This window comes from Lycorma delicatula, chromosome 8 (assembly GCF_047948215.1).
Source record: "Lycorma delicatula isolate Av1 chromosome 8, ASM4794821v1, whole genome shotgun sequence".
NCBI lineage: Eukaryota > Metazoa > Arthropoda > Insecta > Hemiptera > Fulgoridae > Lycorma > Lycorma delicatula.
The window spans coordinates 125,628,146-125,655,178 of NC_134462.1; the positions used below are offsets into that span (position 1 = coordinate 125,628,146).

The 27,033-nt window shown below is 28.3% G+C and overlaps 1 protein-coding gene across 1 annotated transcript in view; it reads right to left on the minus strand.

The window, feature by feature from the left end:
- Positions 1-236: 236 nt before the first annotated feature.
- SLO2 (slowpoke 2) overlaps positions 237-27,033 on the minus strand; it is a 139,837-nt gene continuing 113,040 nt past the window's right edge. Inside the window, exons 21-22 of the mRNA XM_075372738.1 lie at positions 7,315-7,616; positions 237-345 (exon numbers count right to left, since the gene is read on the minus strand). Coding sequence (XP_075228853.1) covers positions 7,410-7,616 — 207 coding nt within the window. The 3' untranslated portion in view covers positions 237-345; positions 7,315-7,409. The remainder of the gene's footprint in view (positions 346-7,314; positions 7,617-27,033) is intronic.

Sequence of the window (27,033 nt, forward strand, 5' to 3'; positions counted from 1 at the left end):
GAAAATGAAGATAGTAAAAACTCTTTAATATTATAATTGTTTTAGGTAGTTTTTTAATCGCTTAATAAATCTAATTTTTATAATAATAACTTTTACTAGAATAATAGTTACAAGTTTATTTAACTTAACAGTGTAATAATAACTAAAAACTATATAATTTTTAGTAAAAGAAAAACCTTAATAATTATAAATATATACTAAATTATTATAACAAAATCTGATAATTAAATCTAAATCTATTTTTTTTTTTTTTTAATGACTATACCAGCAGTTTGTTCCCATAGTTTCATATTGTGATTCCAAGCCAGGCAATCCGCAATCATTACCCCAACTCTGACGTCGGAGCTAAAATTGAAAAAAAGAGAATAAAACCAAACTTGAATAAAATTTTATGTAATTAATATATTTTGTATTAATACAAAACAAAACATAATTATTAATTTGTAATTAGGTATTCATATTAAGTTATTTAAAATTTTTTCTAACTTTTAAGTACTTCATATATTATAATTTATTTTTAAGTAAATGAAATTATACTGTTTTAGTTTAAATACTATTATAACAATACAACATAATTGAGTAGTAGAATTTGGTGATATTTTGCCATAATATTGGCCACATCACATTAAATAAAAATCAATCGCACATTCTTAGCATTCGGGATGAATATTATTCAAACAAATTGTAAAGAATTGGGTGACAGGTTAAGAAAAGATAGACAGATATTTTTTGAAATTATTGCTAACTACTGTGTTGATATATGCAAAGTTTAATGAGGATGTGTGTGTGTGTGTGTGTGTCTAGGCTGTGGTAATTACTACTTTTATAGATGGTGGTATTTTGGCCTATGATACAAAATTTGCTGAAGTTTAAAACTGCCATTAATTATACATAAAATTAAACTAAAAAAATCTATAAACAATACGATGATCTTTAACAGTTCAATGGATAGTGCAACACAAAAGCAGTACGAATTACAGTGATGTTTTGAAGATATACCCACCAATAATTACTCTATTGCAAATAGGTGCTGAATTTTCTTAGCAGACTTCTTTCATGCAGTTTAACAGATTATTTATCAAATCATAAATTAACTCTTAAAATGTTGTAAAAGACCAAACCTGACGAAATATTTTTAGTAGTATAATTATGCTTCCAGTTTTAACTAAAGAAATTTAATGTTAATCTTCACTATACCTTGTACCAAAAGCGTTAAAATACTTGCCTTTTTAGGTATATAAGCAAGAAAATTGTTGTAACTTAATTTGTGTTACAAAATGCCACAAATAATTAATTGAACTTCCTCTGCCCACCTTCCAAACTATCACTGGTATTGTAAAACAGGCATGGTGATAGCATGTTGTTAACCAGTCTACTGCTCCATAATGACAGTGGCAAGGATGCCTATGCATAAAGTAGTACAGCCAACTGTACATGGCCACTATGCAATTCAAAAGTTTTCTTTGTCACCTGCAGTTAGATGACATATTTTATATGGAATAGTGTGATGAAAAAATTTTAGGGGGTTGTGGAAGAATCTCAATGAAAAATGAAGATTATGAATTAAGGTAAAAAATTAACAATTTGAAAAGGAAATCATGAATTTCTAAAATTATTACATTGCTAGTCTTCATTATCAATTATAATGGGATTTCTTTATTTTGATTTGGCAGACATGAATGATTTTCAAATAGCAAACGATGTCAACAATTATCACACCTTTATCAAATCAAAGTATGGAGTAATCTTTTTGATAAAATTTTGAAAGTTCCATATTTTTCTCTAACATAGGAAAGAAAATTTAAAGAAATTTTGAGAAAAGTGTAAAATGTTAGAATAAATATCATTAATATCTGAGGAAAAAATATTTCACTTCAACAATTTATTCACGATTGCAATTTTAAATTATACTAGCATCCCAGTAATGGTCAGGGAATATTTAGACATCACCAAGCACAGGAGGTGGGCATAGGAGGAGGCATCCAGGGGGTATGCCCCTGGATCCCCCTGTGTTCATGCTTGTGAGAATAATAATGATAAATAAAAATTAAAGCCTGTTAAAAATTATAAAAACTCAGTGTATTATAATTTCTTTGAAGCAACAGTTTGGTCAGTACAGAACTCACTAATTGGGGTTTTTATAATAGATTTCCTGTCGTAGCTTCACTTACGAAATACATAATCAGCATTACAAACATAAATTACAATCATAATATTACCAAATCCCATAAAGATTGATTCAATAGCAATAGAATAAAACAGAAAAGATGTAAAAACAATATTTTTTACCCCTTAAAATATTAAAATTCAAAAAATCCAAAAAATAAAAAAAATGTTTAGATATTTATCTGAAGAGTATTTGCAAACCAAATCGAGTGACTAATTGGGAATATTTGCAATCATTGCTCAAAATGTTTTTTCACCCCTTACAAGGTTGAATTTCAAAAAATCTAGAAATTATATTTTACTTATTTTCATGAAGATTACACACTAAAAAATCAAGTTGATATCTTTATTTAATACTAAGAAATTAAAAAAATAGGTTTCAGAAAGAATTCTAGAATCCATTTACATCCTTTAAAATTAGAATTTGAAAAAATCTAGAAATAGGTTTCTAGATATTCACATAAAGTTCACACACCAAAAATCAAGTCGATATCTTAATTTGTTAGTGAGAGATTAAAAAAATAGTAAATTTCATTGTTACTCTATTTAAACCCTTTAAACTCAAAATTTTGGAAAAATCCTTTTTTAGTATGGAGTTACATAATAAGAAGAACATGAGTACAGGTCAATTTTTGCTTGGTGATGATTATAAATTACTCATGTTTTTTACTGAGATGTTGTTTTACATGCATAGATAATAAGTAAACGGAGAAGTATTGTAAGAAGAATCTATGAAGTTATAAGTTGACGGTGTAAATCAGATGTAATAGTCTGATAATAATATTTATGATCTTAGTTACCACTTTGATTCATAATAAAAATTTCTGATAGAATCAAATGGAAAATAATGATGAACGTCAGTCGAGAGAAAGTAAGGAGATGGAGATGAAGATTATGTTCAAAATAAAATAAGTTGGTTCTACTTAATAAAAAATATTGAAAATATTCTTAAAAAAGTTCTTAAGTGTATGAATGAATCTGTCTTTTTTTAATTATTTTATTATACAAGTAGAACAAATAAGAAAAAAATGGAGAACAATGATTTTAGGTTAGTGCAATGATGAAAGGATTTATTTATAAAAAAAATTCTTAAGTACTGTTTATTGTGTTAATTTTATAACACAATACAAGCACTTTTTTATGCGGATGAAAATTCTTGTTTAACTGTTATCAAATAATTTTATGAAATTTCACTAATTATAGGCTTGTTAATGTTATATAGATAAAATTACAAATTAATGTTAATTTCCATATTAAAATGAAAGAATGCATACTTACTTTTATTAAAAAAAATAATAAAAATACAATTACTTAATAATAATTAATTTATGCAAAAGAAAATACAAAACATGCTGAAAAAAGTTACAGCTTTAGAAACAATACATAAAAATTACAACAAAATAAATTATAAGCCACCAAACCTCCCTCCCCCAGCTTAGATAACTGACTCAATTATGCATAACAGAAACTTATGTCAGAAACTTGCAAAAGCAATTTTTATGTTAAAACAATTTGAATGCAAATATTTTGTGTGAAATGAAAATAATCTAGATGAATATGAAGCAGCAACAAGTTTATTTCTAATTCAAATTAACAAAAATAAAATAACATTAATTCAATAAATGTGTATGTCTAATTATATATATATTTAAAAAGAACTAGAAATGGTTGCCTTATTTGAAGAATTTGTTTCAGGTAGAAAATTTTTCATAATAATTAGAATAAAAAATCAATCATTTGCCAACCTCCATGACTGAGTATGTAGCATTATCAGCATGTCGTATAGAGGTCCTTGGTTTGAATACCGGTCAGGCATGGCATCTTTTCATACGCTACAAATAGCGTATCAGGCTTGACTTTTTATAAAATACTTAACAATGCTTCAGTATGTTATTTAGCTACCATTATAAAAAAAAACAAATATTAACCGTTATCTTCTACGGGTCTTCAATTTTTTTCTTTTACTTTTTACCATTCATTCCACAGAGTAACACTAGAAAGCATTCTCATCTTACAGAGTACTTATCTCTTCTTTTATATGTTTCTTTCCTCTGCTGGGTCACAACAAATATAATAGTTACCTGCAGAAAGGAGGTACATTTTTTTGTAGCTTTTCTCTAACTGTCTGTCTTAATTTTGACAGTGGTTCATGTAAAGTATAAATGATGCTAGTCAAAGTTGTTTATTACCAAAGAACAATGTTTGCTAGGAACAATGTTTACTTTTTATCTCTGCATTTCAAAATCTCTTAATCTTTTTTCACTCTGTTTTTATAGTATCCAAATTTCAGCCCTATCATTACACTTCAGATTCATAAATATTTGTACCATTATTCCCTAACTTTCATACTTTGTCATTTTTTTTTATTAGGTTCATACAGTAAATTACTTTTTTTGCTTAAAGTTATCTTAGTTGTATATTAATTTTCAACACTCAACCAACAGCTTATTTTTTCTTATTTCACTTTCCTAATACTTTAAAGTTCAGTTTTTTCTCTATTTTTAATCATGTTTAAAATCTTAAATTTGTATAATTAATCTAGAACAGGGTCAGCAAACTTCATCCTGCAGGCCAAATTTGGCCCATGATCTTTTTTTGCACAGCCTGAGAGCTAAGAATGTATTTTAGATTTTCAAATTCCTTAAAAGTTCAAAGTCCCATAACAGCTTACAGCCGAATTATGGAGTTCAGTAACATTTATAGTATCACGTGTATTAATCTTTTATTTGTGCTGTTCTACCAAGAAAAGAAAAATACATTTTGAATGTCATGGTTTTATGGTAGAATGGATCAAATTAGATGATAAAGCATTGTGTTTATTGTGTAATTACACTTTGTTGTAATAAAAAAATACAATATACATTGTCATTATCAGACTAAGCATTTGATAAAATATTCCATATTTACAAGGAAGCAAAGATCAGAAAAATTGGATAGCTTAATTGGATTTCTTTAAAAAAAAATTAGGCTGCAACTAAAGTAATTTTACAAATATCTCTTTTATTAACCAAGGAAGGAGAGTCGTTTGCTGATAGTGAGTTTATTAAGTCATGTTTGATTGTTGGAACCTAAAAAATGTGTACAGAGAAAGTTTTTCTTTTTAAATCTCTCAGCCTTTTGGAGAGAACAATTACCTGAGGAGACTGGATGCAACATCAATAGCCAATTACTTAACAAAGCAAATGATTTTGAGTGGTTCTACTTGGCTCTTGAGGCAACAGACATTACTGATACTGCTCAGTTGGGACTGTTTATTCAAGGAATCAATGTTGAGTTTCAAGTCACTGAAGAATTAGCTTCATAAGTAGTCTGTATAAAATGACTACGGGAGAGAATATTTTTAAAAAGTTGAATAAACTTTATAACAAAAAACAATCTGAAGTGGAACAGCTAAATTGTACGACATGGTGGTGGTAAAAACACGTGTGGAAAGAGAAAGGTTTAGTTGGAAACTTTTACAAGCATTGTGAAAATACAAAGTGTTCAAAGTCTAGGGTTATTCATGCATTATTCAGCAGGGGATACTTTGTAGGAAAAATCTGAATCTTCATGTGTTTTTGAACCAGTTATGTTAACAGTGAACATCATTCGCTCTCGTGGACTTAACCGTTGTCAGTTCTGTGATTTTTATGTGAAACAGATGCTGAATACCCTAAGGGTTACCATACCATATAGAGTTTGATGGCTCAGCTGTGATAAAGTTTTATTGGAATATTTTTTGAACTTAGAGCACAGGTTGAAATTTTTCTTAATGAAAAAATCTGTTCTTAAGCAGTATTATCGAACACTGAATGACTATGGAAATTAACTTTTACTACATACGTCATAGGATATATTAATGGATTCAACTTAAAACTACAAGCCAAAATAATGCTTGTAGGTGAAAATTATACTGCAGTAAAATAATTATGAAAACAACAGGCGTTGGTCGAGTCATAAATCATGTGAAACTTCTTCGTGCATTTGGCATGCTGTTAAAACTGCATGCAGTGATAATGTGATTGAATTTTTTTAAATTTGAGATCTACAGAAACCACATAAAATGTGACTTTAAACATTAACATTTTATCCAAACTTCACACTCATCAATTTCTACGATGCTACTTCCTGAGATGTCAGTGTTCTTAAATCATTAGATTATTCTAAAAATAAAGTTTTCAGCCTAATCCTTATTCCAAGTTCTGCTCCTATTTATTTTTATGGACATTTCTCTTTTATGTTGTAATATACAGAAAAAACTAATAGATCTAGTCTCTCTTAAAAAATTGTTTAACAAGTGTTAAAATTAAATCTTAATGGAATTACGGATAAAAAAATTATCAAAAGGTGAAATAAATAGCTAACTGAGTAGTAAAATAAATAATAGCTACATTTTCAGTTAGTAATTCAAGATGACAAATATTAGAAATATAAAATATGAATTCTTGACAGTTATGATAGATTAACTTATTTAACAATATGATTTTAGGTTGAGGCTTACAACATTAATTATATAACAATTATTATATAATAGGTTGAAGTCTCTATCCTAATACTTCAGATTTGTATAATAAAAATTAATTCTCTACGCATATTTATATAATAATTTATTTACTATTAAGCCACTTAAACTTAATTCTAAATTAAAATATACTGTATCAAATTTGTAAAAAAAATTACACAAAACTACTTGGTTTTAACGTTAGCAAAGATCTCTAAAAAGGTAACATTTTAACATTTTTAATGCACTGGAAATATGACAGTACAATGGAGTTAACAGTAGCTCTGACACTGTCAACTTCAGAACTATTTGATGATATTTAAATTCATTAATAATAAATTTCAATTAAGCTATACTTTTCATATTACATTTAATTCACTGTTATTGTAAATAATCAACAATAATTTTGTAAGAAAGAACTTCAATTTAAATTGTTGAAAAAACTTATATAATCAACAAAAACAGTAACTTTTCATACTGGTCAGGGTATCATTAAATCTACCAAAAATTTGATATCATGCTTTATCAAGTAATTAATTTTATCACAGAAAAATGGAGAAGAGAGTGAAACAGAAAGTATATGAAAAAATATAAGAACAGAAAACAAAGAATAAATAAATACATATGAGGAAGTGAGAACAGATGATAGAAGTGTGACATGTGCTGACCTGCGATGGCTGGTGTGCGTGGAGCTAGGAGAGTGAGTTTAGAGCCATTTGTTGCGCACAACACTGCTAAGCCTCCTGCCCCACATCAGATGATATCATACAATTGTTCCCTGCAGGTGTTCCGTTGTGGCGGCAGGGGATGGTGGCGGGGGGAGGGCTTGGGGCATATGCGTTGGGGTCATCAGCAAGCCTGTGTTGCTCGATATTGATGGCGAGCTGTTCTCTTCAGGTGGTGTTACCTCAAGGCCAATGCTCCCATTTAACGCAATCTTTATTGGGGCACTCTCGTTTGTTTGGTGAGTCTGTAAAATAATCATAATATCATAAAGTTCTCACCATCTCAATTTTACGACTCTTTTCAATTACTTGTTTTCCTTTTTTAATAACATGATAAAACTGTAAATAATAAAATATTTTTTTTAAAACTGCCCAATGTAACAGCAAAATTAAAATCTTTAAAAATGATAAAATATATAAAATTCTGCTGTTACAATGTACAAAAACAGTAGATTGTTTTACTTTTATAAAAACAATTATAAAATAAATGAGGATGACCACCAAAGTAATTTTAGGAATTATGATATTAAAATATATATTTCATAGAGAATGTAGATCATTATACTCGTATTGCAGACAGAATAGTGCACCAGTCTAACAGATTTATAATACTGAAATACTGAAGTAGCATTATACTTCGTGAAGAGAAAATTTGTCATTACAAAAAAATTATTGCTAAATTTATTAATAAGTTATTCATATTGTAACAACTGTAGCTGTTATTTTTTTTTTCTGGTAATTACCAGAAAAAAAAATAAGTTAAGTCATTCTACATGTTTCTTAATTGAGAAACATGTAGAATGACTTAAGCTTGAGAGGGATCTGAACCTGGAACCTTCCGAATCATGGGCAGACATTATTATTCCATCTCAGAGATGGTAACATTTGACAAAACCTCTGCTTTCACAAGTTTTTGTTATGATGTAGTGGAAGATACTCATGAGGTAAATAAGACTTTGCCACTAAGAACCTTAATATATATGGAGAATTTTAAAACAACACCACTGAATTTCCAATCAGTTTTTATACCTGGCTTTAAATATTATAATTCATTATACAGTTTCTCCAATTTGATGATTAGAAAAGAATTATACTTGGTCCAATTATCTCTGTGTGAACTTTGTATTCAGTAAAAAGTGAAAATGATATTCATTATGTTAAACTGTTAATCTTTTAATGAGGAACAAATTCAAAATTTATATTTTTGTCTAATGGTGTTGATATTAAATTTATAAATTAATCTTTTGTATAATAAACCAAACAAAATTGTATAATAAAATGTTTTTAAAAACTTATCTTCTCAAGCTTATTTTTTGAGAAAACTTATCCTTACGGTGTTAAAAAGACCATAGAACAGTAACAAATAAGAGTGAACAAATTTTTAAGTAAGTATTCTTAAAGAGTTTAAGATTAAAGATTAAATTAAATTTTTATTTAAGATTAAATTCTTTTTGTTTCAACTTCTGGACACATTTGATTAACTGCATAAAAATTATGCATAACTTATAACTTACTTTCATGGTAATCCTCATATAAATAAATATTTGTGTACAGATTATCTAAATAGTATAAATTAAAAACTTTATATATGTTACACACATAATATTAGCAAACAACCCTTTGTTTTGAAAACAAAACAACTCATCTTATACATAACACAACACTAAACATAAAACTAGAAAAAAAGATGATAACTGCAAACAAAGTACTGGTAACAGCCACATAATATTAAAAACATTTGAAACAAACAAATAGGTAACAGTTTTTAAACTGCGCTTGTAAAATATTTTATTTTAATAAATAAAAAAAAAGAGGAACATATTTATGTAAAACAAAAAATGAAACAAAAGAAAGGTATCTTTGATAAAAGGTTTGCACAATTATTTATACTTTAGTATTTCTAAATTAAATTACAAAATTAATGAAATACATAATTAGAGTGTTATATTTAACCGCATGCTGAACATGGAAATTCACTTTTGTTGAACCAATACATTTACAAATACATTCTTGTCTTTGTAGATATTGTAGATACACACAAACATACTTTTTTAGTAACAGGGTTTAAATAATGATAGAATTAAAAAAAAAAATACAGTTGTATACAACACATAACATTATGTAAAGTAAATTATGTTTAGAAAATTACAATCTTAACTAGGGTCACTGAAAATTCTGAAAGCAATTGAATGCATTTTGATGAAAGTAAAATACAATTATCTGTAAACATTCTAGCATTTGTTTGCTATTAAAAATCAATAGTTTTGTATAATTTAAATTAACCTATCGACATTATTTTTGGTAATTCTACTGATTCATGTCTGAAATTACCAATCGGACACTAAAAATAGGATCAGAGTAATAATTTAGTTTTCAAATTAATTACATTTTTCACACGCAGTTCAATTTATTTTGAATTCTGAAATATATATCCTGTATTCCTGTTCTTAAAAAAACTATGGATGAGTAAAAGATAATTTTCACTCACAATCCCAAATTGTTAAATATCCCTTCTCTCTCAAGAACCATCATAAGGTTCAGAACACCTATTACACACATTAAAATATGAGACCTTAATAAAGAATCTCTTTTTTAACTATAAGAGGATGTATAAAACATTTAACATATTTCAATAATAGCCATTTACCTTTTTTTGTGTAATCATGTGTATGTGAATCAATGCACATGCACATTTCTTATGAAAAAAATTAATTGAAAACAATGTATATAATTATAAGAACATATCATAAAAAGAAAACTTGTTTTATGATTACTAAAGCAACTGAAATAGAATCTTTTGAAAAAAAAATAATATTGGTAATTAATGCAATATATATTTTTAATATAATTATATATAGCAATCCACAACTTTCTACATTAAAAATAATAGAAAAAATCTACATTTATTGGTAAAGTAAGAACAATTTAAAACAATTTGAAAAGCAAATACCTAACAGTTAATGATTAACAGGTATTACAAAAAAAAAAAAAAAAAAACACTACAGTAATTTGAATTGTAAACAGAGGTTACAATCAATCCTCATATAACTTGTTTTAGAAACCATCAGTATAAAGAATACTGTAATAAAAATATTTAAGATTAAATTCTTTTTATTTCAAATTCTTTTCTGTTGCCTGAAATTCATCTGTAAAAATATATACTTTTGTAATGATAAACTAAATTTTATCATAAAGTGATTTTTTACAAACTTCAGCCTGCAATCATCCTCAATGGCTGGCACTTACGCTGTTATTAGTGCTGGTAATTTTTTAAACCCTTATTTATAATATAGTGAAAAAATTTGTTGAATTTGATTTGTATAAGTTGTTTGTTTAATACACTGTTGTTCTGGGTTTATATTCTTATATTTCATAATGTATAAGTGTGGTAAGATGAGGTACTTTTCTGTTTATGTGTAAAACATCAAGGTCGTAAATGTTGATGGATTTAGGATTTATGTGTATGAGATTGTTGACTAATGTTAACTCTATGTTGCTACGGAGGGTTTTTGAGAGTTCACTGAATCATTAGTTCAATTTTTTTTTAAATCATCTCGCAGACAAAATAGCAAACATTTCACCATTGCCAACAACCTTGATATTCTATTGTATAAAACACTCCAAAATTACAAAATAAATAAACTTACAGAAATGACAGGCAAAATTCAATACTAATACACTTTTCAACTACATTCTAAAATCGTGGCTGTCACTTAAAATTCCAGCATTAGTATCAGCTACAATCAGGATGAGAATAGCACAACCACTTACTGAAGATGATCACAAAGATAACTGAAAATTTTTTGAAGTAACTTATCATTATTATAAAATTTGGTTTATTTTATAATTACAAAAGCTTATTTTAAAATTATCACTGATGAACATCAACAAATGCGTATCAGATTTATTTACACATATTATTCAGGATATAATGATACATAAAAATAACAGCAATAAATATATTTGGAATTTTTAATAAGGAAACAATAGTGATTACAGCATATAATGTACACAATAACTGTCTCACATTAACTGATAATTAATTTTGCAAAAACTAGACACATTATTAAATGTTTGTGGTTAATAACAGGTACAAAATCAAAAATTTCTGGTACAAATTCATTAATATTAAAAGAACTGACTGTATAATAAACTAAGAATAACAAGTTTAAAGAAGTTATGCAACAAAATGTCATTTTATGTAAAATAAATGTTGGGGTATCAAAGGGTGGTACAACTCACAGAATTTAGAATGATAATTTAAACCACATATTTTCAAACATTCCTTATTTACCAGGATGATATTAAGATCTGTCATAAGTACACAAAATCGACTGAAATGTATTATTAGGAATGGGAATAATATATTCTGGAAACATGAAAAAGTTCTTGAAGTGAATATAAATATTATTCAGCTATCTTGATAGATAAACACTGGAAACAAATTATTATTTGAACACCAAAACACAATGCCGAATTAAAAAGCACATTGATATTATTTTAGCCACAAACAGATAAAAATTCTACAAGCAACACTACACAAAATCATTATCATCTTTGTGGATTTGTAAATAGATTTACAGTGAAAACAACAACTACTAATATTTGTATAAATAATCTGACACTTGTAACCTAATTAAGAAAAAAAAAAAAAAAAAAAAACAGATTATGGGCAGTAACATTCAGAACATATTAACAATTAAAATAATTTATCCATCTTAACCATATCAACAATTTGAACACTGCTCATTCTGCTTACTGTTACAGATTCGAAATCATGTTGAGAGTGGTCACACGCTCTTTCCCTTTCCACTGTCTAATGTTTCTCCTCATTCCCCCTACACTATGGTAGTAATACAATACTGAATTCTTTCTTTTCTCTTTATAGACCAACATTTCATCAATTTATCTTATACATTTATTACCAAAATATTTATTGTATTACTCTGGTGCGCATAAGAAGTTACTATCTCACATCTGAAAGTTTTTATTTTATATAAAATATTTACCTAGTTTTCCCACATGTTCAAAAATTTGGAAATTTTCTGGCTAAATTTAAATGTGGACTTTAAAACTGAAACATTTGTAAAACTTCACACAAAATCTAAATAAATTATAATCTGAAACTGAATATCACCTGAAATAAATTATGTTTTCATCACCTGATAAATCTGTCATATTTTCTTTACTTTTACTACTTGTAAGTTCATTTTACGAACCATTAACGGAATACATCATTACATCACTGTTCATCTCTTGGTAGAAGTCCCATGTATGCTTTGATTGAAAAATGAAAGCACAGTCTTTTATAAAACCAAGTTCATAGCAACCACCGTGGCATATAATTAAACGGGATCCTTTCCCAACTGGAATCGTAAGGCAACCACTGCTTGTAGAATTCTGCCAGATGTACTTCCTGGAATAGTTCTGGTTTACCCACTTTTTATCTAGGTAAATTATTGGTAAAGAATTATTTTGTCTAATTTTAGAAATTTTCCTTAAAAATTTTACCAGCCCAATAATGTCAAAACTCTCCATCAAACATTTTCTGCCGTCATTACACTTACGAAAGCAGAACCCTAGTTGTCTTACAATTTTCCATGTGGAATATGCACTTCCAGTACAATCTTTTTTTTTCAGAATGTCTCTAATTTTACCGCATGTTGAATACTCTCCTCTATTGAAAAATTCTTGAATGGAACAATGATATCAACAATAGAATAGAACAACTATATCTTAATTAAAATTATCCAGATCTGTTACCGAGTTTCATTTATTCATTCATAGTTTTCTACCATTTCTGCCATTAGGGCACCTCCTGTCATGATTGCTGCTTTCCATCTTGTTTTATCCTTTGCTACCCTCTTTGTTTCTGCATATTTTCCCTTTTCCAAAATCGATGGGATTATTATCATCCAATTATGGATGGCATAATTTGAAACCTCTTCCTTTCCTTCGATCGCATCCACTAATAAATACTTTCTTCTCATACAAAGCCCTAGACGGTTCCTTTTCCTATATTCAATCACAATTAGCATTTTCCTGTTTTTTTTTTATTCTCCTTAATACTTCATTTGTTACATGGCCTTGTCATATGTCATTTATCATTCTGTACCACACCCACATCTCAAATACATCAATTTGCTGTCTGAGTGCCTTTCTTATTGCTCATGTTTCAGCTCCATAAAGCTTCACACTCCAAAAAAACATTTCATTAATCTCTTCCTTAACGCTAAGTTTAACTTTCCACACAGCAGCCTTCCCTTCTTATTAAATGCCTGCTTACTTCTTGATATTCTTACTTTAATTTCTACTGTGCAAGTCAGGTCATCCATCAATTATAAAAAGCTCCCTAAATACTGAAATTTCTTCACCTACTCTAAAACTTCATTTCCTACCTTAATCTCAATCCTCTCCTCTATTCCACCTTATACCATACATTCTGTCTTCTTTTTATTTAATCTCATAGCCTGATTTTCACAAGCTTCATTTAAGTCACTAAGCATTTCATTTAGTTTACTTGGACTCTCTGCCAGTACTGCCATGTCATCAGAAAAATATATACATTCTATTCTTTATTCCTCTTTTCCCAATTACACAACATTTAATTATTTCTTCCAGATATATATACTAAAGTTGGTGACAAGCAGCATCCCTGCCTCACTCCTCTTCCAATCCCAATTCTTCCTGTCATTTTGATTCCTTTCCTCACTTTCATTCTCTGGTATTAGTAATGCTTTTTTATTTGACACAACTCTTTCCAGTCAACTGCCTTCTTTTCCAAAATTAGCAGTAATTTATTCCATCTAACTCTGTCAAACGCCTTTTCTAGGTTGACAAATGCAATAACATACACTCTCCGCCTCTTTTCCTTGTATCTCCCATCAATTACTGTCAGTAGTCCTATAGCGTCCCTTGTTCCAACACCTATTCTAAATCTGTACTGTTCTTCCTCAATACTGCCATCCAATTTATTGTATATCCTCTTTACAACCCTGAACAGTACCTTAGCTGCGTATGATATTACGCTAATCATTCTATGTTCTTCATACTTCTTTGTATTTCTTTTCTTTTTTGTCTGTACCATTATTGTATTCCAGAAGTCCTCTGGCCACCTTCCTTTTTCAAGTATTCCATTGCATAGATCTAGTAATAACAATTCTATCTCTCCTAGTCCTTTTAACAGTTCAACTGGTATTTCATCACATCTCTCAGCTTTTTCTTTTCTCATCATTTTAATTACCTCATTTATTTCACTTTTTAATATACTGTACCCTTTTTTATTTTCATGAACTTTGTACTTTTCTTCCACTCCTACATCTATTTTCTGTTGGCTTTCTCTTAACGTATATAAATCTGCAATGTATTTCCCATCTTTTTATTTCCTCCTTTTCACTAAGTGTTGCCCCTATACTTTGCCTCTATGACACATTTTGTACAGTATGCACTAATACAGCCCAGATGGTTGCAGTTACTTCCTACATTACATTAAAAACCTCTTTTAATAGCAGCATTAACTTTGTTATACAGAACTTCTTTTATATAATTATATACCCTATAAATCATTCTTTTAGATTGTCTCCAAAGATCAGAACTGTTTGCTGCCATTTTAATTTACATGCTTACATGATTAAAATAACATAACTTTCACAATTAGAGATCAGGCAAAGAAACTGCATGTCTGATTGATATAAAACTGTATACAAAAGAAAAAGTTATGTAAGCAGTGTCAAACATGATGTAAAAACGTCTTGAAATAGTAAACATAAACTTGATTAAGCTATTGTTAACTATTATTTAACAAAAGATTTTCCTCTGTTTGTAACTGTTACGCAATAACAATACAAAAAGGAATGAAGTAGTTCGATCATGAAATATATGGAAAACACAATTTTTTTGGAATGAAATAATCTTTTTGTATACATAAGTACTTTAAGCAGGGTAATTAAAAAATTTAATTTCAATTTTTATGATTTAGTTACCTACTGAAAATACTATATTTGTGTGTGGGCTTATTAAATTTCTGATGCTTAGTTAATGATGAATGTGATGATGTACTGGCCGTATGCACTCGCTCCATGCTGCTGCAGAATACGGCTATGGGGGAATGCAGAACAGGTAAGATGAGGAAGTCTCTGCAAGTTGATTTCAAATCTATTATAGTATACATTTTTACAGCACTGCTTAGTAACAAAGAAGAATATGAATAAAGTTAAGTGTTATAATTGTTTTATGTGGTAGGGTAACCAACCTCTTCCTAACAGTATTTACTATTGAATACTATTGAATAATAGATTAACATGATAGACAAAAAGTGTGTATTACAGAACTACCACAAAATATCTCCTATGCACTGGCAATGGTTAATAACAAGCCAGCAGTGCATAGTTTGTGATTCAAACTCATAAATGTAATACAGATGAAAGATGAATATTATTACTAACTTTTATTATTTTTATGTAAACAAAATATAGTCCAAACAAAAGAAAATAAACAATAGAATTATTTATAATAAAAATAAAATAGAATTCAATACCAGGTGAAGATGCGAGATACCGTGAAAATCGATTCTTCTAAATTAATATGGTAAGTTTAACTTATTAAATTACTGTGATTTGATGGATTATATTTCATATAATATTAAACTTTATTAACACAGTGGTAAATATGTTAATGAGTTTTGATATCAGTGAAAATATTAAAGATATTGTAATTCATATTAAATTTTGTTGTTCTTAGTTTTAGTCTGTTTAATTCATAGTAAGAACTGTTCTTGTTAATTATAAAAAATACACCTAATCATTATCATTATAATATGAAATAACATGGAAAAATTATAATAAGTGGGTAATATAGAAAAACGGTTTAAGTTTATGTTGTAAATAAATAAGGTCTTCTCTTTTATACAATTTTAATTTGATAAAAAAATGCTGTATGTATAATAAATCTAACAATAGTAATTGTTGTATTCAGATGCTAAGCAACAAGATTTTTATGTCTAGTTTTTTTGAAAAGCAAAGAAACCCAAACTGGTGAGAAGAGAAAAAATGACATATACTCGTATAACCAAACGTTTTAAAGTAAAAATGTGAGTAGCAATTGAAAGGTATGAAAATTATGAATTAAATTAGAATGGTGCTCTTTAAATAAAGCAAAAAATTGGGTGATATACTGAATAATAACTAAAGTTAAAAAATAACACAAAGTGAGTAAACATTATTATTCAATTATTTCAACTAGAATAGTTCAATAAATTATAAGGTTTAAATATAAAATATATATAATTAAAATTTTTGGTAATTTTGAGGTAATGTAATAAAAGTACAGTTAAGTCATTTATCTAAAAATTGTGGATTATATTATATAAGTTAGGTCACTGAATCAATGAATTTTTAAACAATTTCTGCTATTGTAAATTGCTGCTAATTTGTTAGCACATTTTATTTTATAAAGTTCATTGTTAGAATAGAAAAGGTTTTACAATCTGTTAAAAGTATTTTTTTTACCTTAAATTAAATTTTTATATTGAATGTTATTTTATTCAATTGAGCCATTATAGTTAAGATCGAAAATTAAATAAGTAATTTTGCAACAGAAAGGGGAGTTATTAATTTTTGCTTTACAGTATTTACCACAGTCTTATTATAGCTGTGACTTTTTAAAAGAGAGACCAGTCAAGTGAATATGATGGCTGTACAGCCAGTACCTGTTGTGAACTGGGTGAAGGTGCCACTTTTAAAACTGAATGTCAGCAGGGACTTTTCATGCTGATACACGACTGTCTATTTGATTCACTGAAGGAGGTAATGGGAAGTCACTGTAACTTTCCTTATAAATCCTGGATTGGAGTGATTTTATTCATTAGCGTACATTCCTATGCTATTTTCAAGGTAATTGTTGTAATTTCTATTTTCTGTAAATGTTGTTTATTCAAAATCATTCATTACCAAATACTGTTCATTTATGCTAATTTGAATGTTTCTTGAAATTCTTGTTCCTTTTATAAAATCTATTAAATATTATTATTCATTAAAACATAAAATATATATTTTTATCAAACTGTATAAAGTAAATAAAAAATATACAAGGGAATCTTACTGAATTAAGCTGTAATTAATCATTTGTTACAACTTAACAGATTAAACTGAATTATAACTTGGGTGATTTATATTGGAACTTTAAAATTGGAAATATTAGATATTTCATTTCAAGTTAAAATATTTTAATATGAAATTGGAACATGAATTGGACATACCCAGCCAAATTTAAATTACTAAGCGAGTTAAAAATTACATAGTTGACTATATCTCATTAATTTTAACATGTAGGTTTTAACCTCTCTGAATCTATTTAATAAATATTTTTATATTTGGCAAGAATATGGGAGTTAAAATAGTTGAATAACAACTATTCTTGGCAAGTATAAAAATATTTATTAAATTGATTCAAAGAGGTGAAACCTATATGTTAAAATTAATGAGATATAGTCAAGTATGTAATTTTTTGTTAAACTTATTTGTTAAAATGCATGCAGACAATTAGATTTTCATGTAGGGAAAAATACCTGTCAGAAACTAGGTCATCTACATTTTTGTGAAAATTGGTCAAAGTTGTGAATGAAAATTGATGAAAGGTTGATTGTTTTAAAGCTTCAGTTAATTAGAACTAATATTATTAAATGCAATTATTAGACACATCTCTGTTATGAAGTATATCTTAGCGGCCAGTATGACAGATAATTTTTTTTTAGTAATATTTTTTGTTTTTCATAAAAAAAATGACAATCGATTTAATAACAACACAAATAATACATCTACTAAACAAACACAGGATTTAATAAAAGAAAATGAGATCAATACAAAATAATGGCACTTTAAATTTTTCTGGACGTACACAAAGTTTAGATGAAACTGAGTGCTCATGCACAACACTAAATTCAAAGTAGCATGCTTACAGTGTAAAAAAAGGATTGAACAAGTTATAAGACTGGTGCATATGTGTGTTCGTGGTATGATTCATTAACATTACCACAACAAATATGTGCATCCTTAGTCATGAAACTTGTTAATCAAGAATATGACAAACTTGTAACTGCTCCTTCATGGATTAAAATAGTTATTACCTACCATATAAATTGTTCCTACCACTACATCATTAATCTTTTAAGTAATATACATATACAATTTTTAGAAAATCTTGCACTAGTAACTCAAAAAAAATTTCTTTAACAAAATTATAACAATAAAAATGGATAAAATCATTGTAATTTGCTTTTCAGGGAGTTGTAATTTTCTCAGTTCTTGAATAATATTGAGTAATCATATATGTTTATGCATAATGGCCATATATTTAATAATATATGTAATAATTTTATTTACTGTTTTCACATTTCATCATTATTAAAACATACAGCAAGTATTGGACATAATTATTTATAGGACTTAACTGCAAATACCTCTCTTATGTTTATCTAGTCTGTGATCAAAGTTTCCCATGGTTTTCCTTGATCATTCCAGGTTGGGACGGAGAGCTTCTCTCTGTTAATCATAGATTCCTGGGTAGAAGAAGACACTTCCTACCCAAACCCTGTTCATCTTTCCATCTCATTGAATTTAAAATTGAATCGTACACTTTTCTCTTTATAACCAAATGGGACTACATTTTTTATAATATAATGATTACATTGATGTAAAATAAGAAAAAGGAACCATTTAATAAAAAAAAATTAATAGTTGTTTCTCATTTTTTCAGTTGTGTATTACTTAGATTCTTAATTTAAGTCATATTGACACTTAATCAGTAGCTGTCCTTACCAAATACTGAATGTATTAGAGCAATCTTTTAGAAATTATTATGGTGTTGCTCTACAGTATAATATGGCTGCACGTCAATAAAACTTTTAATGATTCCTAGGTGGTGATAATCTTATCACTTCTATTTTATAGTAAATCTCTTATATATTCTGATAACACAAAGTTAAGTTTATTATGAATATAATTAGTTTAAATTATATTTATAATATTCATATTTAACAAAAAAAAAAAAAGTTTAGACATATTGACAAAAAATACACACACCATCAAAGAAGACAAACTGATGACAATCACAAGTAGACTAAGTGTGAGGAAACATATAACAGGAAATCAACTTGAATATTTTTTTTTAAACAAATGTGTGTACTCTACTGGGAAAAAAGGATTAATAAGTGATTTTTCATTAATAAAAATAACAATAATCTTACTAGAATATCAACAATAATTATGAATAATCTGCATTCCATGATTGATTGTAAGATACTGAGAATTTATACGTACATTCATACATACTTACATACACATTCACAAATAACAATTACTGTATTGACAATTAATTACACAATTATTATTATTATAACTAAAAAAAAAAAAACAAAACAAAAATGCATTTTTCTTTAATAACCAGTCCATAAAAAAGTGTGTTAGGTTATCAAATAATTAATTCATAATGTCCTGATAATGTTATGTGCAAGAAAACGAAAACGATGCAAACGAAATCAATCTACTAGGGCTTCAAATCAATCCAAATCAGGCTCATAATCAATGAATTCATATAAAAATGAATTTAATGCAAAGAAATTTATCATTCTCTGTATTTACTTATTAAACATTTTTCTGGCACTTACATACCATCTGGAATTATTGTAGGGTACCATAGAGATGGGACTGGTGGATAACAGAGACAGACATCCAGTATGAGAGATGAAATAAGGTGAACGAAGTGAGTAATAGACATACATATACATATATATTTATATTTTTTTGTAAGCTATGGAATTTTTCTCATGAAGTAAGAAGAGTGGTTTGATAGATCTCATCCATGATATTTTTGATAAATATTAGCATGAGATGCAGTTCCTCTGCCATATGAGTATATCGTGAATATCTGTAATTCAATTCAATTCAGTTCATACAATAAAATAACTTTCCATTAAATACTATTTATAATAATATATTATTTACAGAATTTATTAAAACCGACTGATGTTAGTTGTCTAACATATATTTTTAAGATACAACCTAAAAACAAATGATGCATAACTTAAGAATATTTTTGTAAATAACGAAATCTAAAATATAAAACTGAACGCTAACACTTAAATTGAAATATTAACTCATTAAACCACAATAACTTTCTTTTTTTCTTAGTAATTTTTTTTTGTATAAAATGCTGGAATTCACAGCAGCTGCTTTTTTATTGAAGGTAGCTCCATTTACAAGAAAGATGATCATACCATTGTAATGCAATGTTACTGTTTTGTTTACTTATTTACAGTCAGTTTCCAAGACTGGTATTTTCTTCTAATGGTATCCAGACCAATATTTTTTACTTTTTCTTCTTTAATGACAATTAAAAAAAAAATGGTTTTACCTACTTTCTATTTCACAGAATAAAAATATTAATGTGTAAACAAGGATTCTGAAATGCATATTATGCAATTTGTGAAACTACTTACTGCTGAAAACCCAAGAAAATTATTTATCAATTAAAATTTTAAGTTTTTGTATTTTGTAAACAAAAAATCTTTTTTTTTCTTACAAATAGTGAAAAAATAATTAAATGCCATTCTCTATTGGGGAGAGGCAGCATCTCAACATTTTCATCTGGAGGTCTTGGATTTGAATCCTAATCAGGTAAACTATAAATCTCAATTCTACTTTCCTAAGCACAAAGCTTATGTGGTGAACTAATTATAAAAATTAAAAAAATATTTGTTTTGAAAAAGATAAAAGATAAAAGATAAAAAGATAAAAGTTTTACAAAAGATTACAATAGCTATGTTTTTGTGTAAGAAACTGTTGAATATTTTTCATACTTTTAGTGCATATTTTTCTATTGCAAAATCTTTTCACACAGATACAAGTGTAAATCTTTTACTTGTTTCACATAGGTTTATCATTTCATCAGATATTTTAAACTGGGAAAGAAATGATCCTGGGAGAGGAATATTATCAATAAAAATAATACATATGTTAACAAAACAAAGATCTGTATTATGTAGTTATAGACACTAATAAGACACTAATGTAGTAATAAGACACTAATGTGATGATCAGAAATATGAAAATAAAAGTGTAGCTAACTCAAAGAGTAAAGGCTAGTGCAAAAGTTAGTTTCTTATATTCTTTATTTAAAAAGGAACCTGAACAACAATTTCTATAATAAACAATACCAAGACAAGTCATGCATAAAGGTTAACACAAAATCAAGGAGCTGTTAACCATGAATATATGCAACTGATAAACAATTCTAACATAAAGGAACGATAAGCATGTTATTCTTTGAACAGCAAGGTAGTAACATTTTCAGTATCTTCTGCAGTGGTATTTCCCGTTGTACTGTTATTAATGGTGCTCATCTTAAAATCTTTTAGGACTGATTAGGTGCATTTAAGTATATAGCTGAATAAAATTGTTACTGTGTACTGTATGTTGTGTTCATTCATTTAACTCAAATTTTAGCATTGTAAAATTTCATATGTTCATATGTATGAAGATCTCAGTTTTTATATGCTATATGTAAAATTGGCATGCTGTCGTTAATGTCTTTACATATGTTTCTATGAGGTGATTTGCAAAAGCTTATTAGAACATTATCACTGCAGATAAAAGGTTTTTCAAACTGCCTCATAGAAACAGAATATATATGCAATGAATCTAATTAAAACATACAAAGTTTACACATACAAACCAAGATCTTGAAACAAACACACACTGAATTTACTAAACAAAGAAAAAAAAGTTAATGAATAACTATTAAATAAAAAAGTTTAATAATAAGATCATTCAGTTATCTGATGCCCATCTCAAAACCTTTTTAATGTGGGCGCTATTATCATATCAACAGTGAAAGTAAATAATAATCTAATTAAAGTAAATAATAATCTAATTAAAGTTATTAAGTTCTAAATTAGCAAAGATCATAGTGAAAAGCTAAAAATCAGTATAATCTTATGCTATAATCATGACATGTATGTTTACAAAAACGGAGTTTTCTATGGTTTTTTTAATTATTGGTTTGAAGACTTGAATTTGCCCCATTAGTAAGGACAATAAGTGAAACAATTCTTAAGAGTAATCATGTTTCATTTTTATAAAATTAAGCATTACATTTTCCCAAGGGTAAAACAATAGAAAAATCTCAACTCCCAAGTTAAATTTTTGCTGTCATATATTAATAAAAAAAAAAATTGGTTAAAAAACTATACAAAAGTAATTTATTGTGGATTGCTATTATTCCCTACTCATATATATATATATTCAACATATTTTCTGTACAAAAAGGGAATAAAAAATAACTATTACTGTATTCTTACATATTCAACACATTTTCTCTACAGAAAGAAAAAGTAAATAAATATCTCTACAAAAAGAAACAATAAATAGAAACCACAGATCATCATTTATTATCTGGAACATGAAAAAGTATTGGAGATTTTTACCTTCTAAGCAATAAAAAAAATAGAATTTATTAAAAAAACATACAACTGAAATGGTAAGTTGTATTGAAATGGTAAGTTTTATTTATTATAATTTCAAATAAAAATCTTCAGTTTATATATACAGTTCCCTCAACTCAGTACACTTAAGTAGAGTATAGGAATAAAGCATGCAAGCTAGTAACCAATCTTATTTAAATTGTATCATTATTTGATTTAATAATAATAATATATTTTAATGTGTGGGAGTACATATTTTAATGTGTGCTGCAATTGGGAATTCTATCATAAATTCTCCATACTCCCAAAAGTAAAAAAAAAAAATAGAAGTTGCAAATCCCCAACCCCAATCCAATGAACCCTAATCAAAACTATTTTTCTATGTTGATAGCGGCGGGTATGAACATGCATGTATGAAGTGTACAAATATGAACAATTTACAGGTTCCAACTTGATGTGTACAGGTGGGCAGGAAGTCTCTTTATGCTAATAATTAAATTATTAGGTTAGCTTACCTTCTATGGATCTAAAATGTCTGTGTGGGTTCTACTATGTTCAAAGCACATGTGTAAGCGTCTCCAAGTCTAGCACATCAGGCACAATCATTTCAAATGCTGACTGAACAACATCTTGGAGCTGCTTGTTGTTGATGCATCTGCATTCTTGGCTTTTCTTAAATCGCAGAATGCATTATCAGGTGTGTTAAGGTCAGGGCTTTTTGTTGGCTAAGGCAATGGAACTGGGTAGCTCTCTGATCCATGCCTAATTCAACAATTCAGAAAAATTTCATTACGGCGTCTGTGGATATTCTAAGCAAAGTGCACTGGAGCATCGTCTTGCTGAAACGTGCACTGGAGCATCGTCTTGCTGAAACGTAATGTCAGCGATCCCTTTTGCCATTAATTCTGGAAGCAACCACTTGTCGATTATTCTCAGATAATGTGATAGCATTGATCAGTGTGTTGATCAAATGCACCATTATAAAAATAAGAATGAAGGAGATGTTCAGCTGTCATCTCAGCCCAAATCATAACATGCCCAGCCCATAACAAGACAGCTTCAATAAAAGCTTAAATGTGCACTCATCTAAGGATATGATATTCTTTTTATCTTTTATTAACATGTTCAACTGACATGCATACACATCGATCAAGTCATTGTCACTCAACTGATAACTGTGGCTGAATGAAAACATTTAATATTAAAGTCCTTCCGTATGTTCTCACATTGTTGATCTTGGAATGGCTAACTCTGCAGAATGTTTGCACATTGATTTCATCTGATTGTTGAATCGATGCCTCCACAGCAGCACAGTGCTTGGCCTCTCACTGCATGGCACATCAACAACACTTCCCGTTGCAAAAGCCTTCTCCCATTTTATTATGATGTGACAACTTGTGGACTAACACACAAGCTTACAAATGCTCTTCAACGGTGATTGCACTTATATCTGCCATCGTTCCACACTCTACTACGACTAAGGCATCTCACCACGAATAAACACACCGGATTATCCTCCCCACCTTTTTCAGCAACAGTGAGTGAAATCAGTGGTGAGAATTGGCAACAGCAGAGCACAATTAAGCTGGATTTATTATACAGGGACTTTCTGCCCACATAGTATATGCTCCTTGTAATTTGGTCTGCTAACATAATATTCACTGTAAGTACACCTTGTTCAAACATGCCAATATAAAAGACATGGTGTAAGGGATTGCAGAACTTTAATAATAATTGAGGTTTTGGTTTTTAGTCTGTGGTGAAACAGTATAACTGAGTTTATTCAATTAAATTCTTATGCAGAACGGTTAAATTTGAGAAAAAAGGAAGTGAGCCATCTACATCCAGTGAATACCACAATGCATTGTTTGCTTTCAAATCCAATTTGATTTTTAAACATCCAGATCATAAAAAGAAACCCTCGGAATTTTTTGAAAGAAAATGATAACTAGCTTCTATCTGTAAATCAAGCTGTACTGATAAAATTACACTTGAAGCATAAACCAGTGAATACCACAATGCATTGTTTGCTTTAAAATCCAATTTGATTTTTAAACATCCAGATCATAAAAAGAAACCCTCGGAATTTTTTGAAAGAAAATGATAACTAGCTTCTATCTGTAAATCAAGCTGTACTGATAAAAGTACACTTGAAGCATCTTATCTTTAGCATAAGGTAGCTATGATGTCCAAACCCCATACAATCACAGAAAACTTCACTATCTGTTGCAATCGTTATAATCGTTGCAATCGTTAGCATTGAAAATATTATCTCTTTCACCCCGTCTTACCTCATAAAAACTGTTTTTCATCTACGGTTGCGTTAAAAACTAAATATAGGAATTGTCTTTTATCATTTGAAAGCAACTTGCTTTTGTGTGTTTCTAACATAGATCCATGTATGAAGAAAGTTTTAAATGAAAAACAAAGGCTACCATCTCAATTTATTTTTTTACATGTGACCTTACATATTTTTTTATAGTTTACAAGAAGTATAGGCCAATTTTGTGAACCTCAGGTTGAGAAATTCTGCTATATATACCTTAAGTAAACATTTTGTGGTTTATAATGATGATCTGTATTTGTTATTGAATTTGCAATTATAGCAGTATAATTAAATCATTTATCAACAATAAAAATTGTAACACTTACTGTGTTTAATATGAGCACTTACATATTGTTCTCCCCACTTCATCAAATATTTCAAATAAACTTTATAAAAATTAAAATATAAAGTACGTTTCATTTTCTAGGTCAATAAATATATGGTAATTTTTTAAATGATGAAAAATTAAAAATTTATACTGCTTATTATTATTATTATATAATTTTTATATTAAATAGATTTTATCATTTGTTTAAACCATTCACTAGCCTCAAAATTTAATTGTTCATTTAAATATTATTTTTCATTGTGTAGATTTTTTCAAGAGATTGCATATGACTGTAAATATTCTTTGAATCTTTTTTCAAATATACTGCTTGTCATGCCTGTATAAAATTTGTTACAATTATCACTATCACTATCACAATTTATCTAGAGTACACATGATTTATTGTAAATATTATTCTATTTTAAAGAATAATATAGAAATTAGATGAATATTCTTTGAATCTTTTTTCAAATATACTGCTTGTCATGCCTGTATAAAATTTGTTACAATTATCACTATCACAATTTATCTAGAGTACACATGATTTATTTGTAAATATTCTATTTTAAAGAATAATATAGAAATTAGATGATTTTTTTTTTGGTTAATTAAGTGCGTTATTATATGTTATGGGTAAAAAAACTTTCTGTAATTATTATTTTAAAGACTGTTTTTATATTATATCCATTACTTAGACTTCCTGTTAGACCACTTACATTAATATTAAATTTTCTAAAAAAAAAAACAAAATAAAACTAAATTTATTAGTTTTAGAAACTTTAAATATTGTTAAATAATTATTATATAAAAATAAATATTTCCACAATAGATCAAATAATAACAGAACTCACTCTTAATTACAATTACTGCACATTTAATTATGAACTTTATACCTATTGGATTTGAACTTTATACCTATTTGGTTTACCTATTGGATCCCCTTTAAGTACGAATCTATCAGAAATATTTTTACAATATTGTATGTTAAATATCCATAATTCTTTATGGATCAGATATGTAGATGACATTTTGGTAATTTCAATAAACAAATAAATTTAGAACATATAATGATAAATTAACTTGGCATAAAACTAACTTGGCATAAATATTGCTGCATACATGCTGTGCATCATTTCCACAAGCGTGACGATAGGTGTTCTGATGTCAGAGAGTTACATGGTGTGGTGATGTCACCATGTCACCTATCATACCCATCCAACTCCATGAGCGCCCCTTCCTCCACCAAGCCGGCTGACCGCTCACCGAAGTACCCTAACACTCGCAGGTGATAAGTGCCGAACAACACAGTGAGAGATTATACGGCACAGACGCTACCTTCCTGCCCTAGCTTGCCAGCCTCATGCGCCCTGGCCGGTGGGCTGATCAACGGAAAGAACAGTTTCGGCCGCACTGACAGAAGACGATTGACGCTGAAACTGCGAGACTCTAAGGGTACCATTGTCCGCTGAAGGCAATCTCGTTCTAATGGTCACAATTCCCCGACTGCAGCTGAGCCAACATCACCGGAGATCC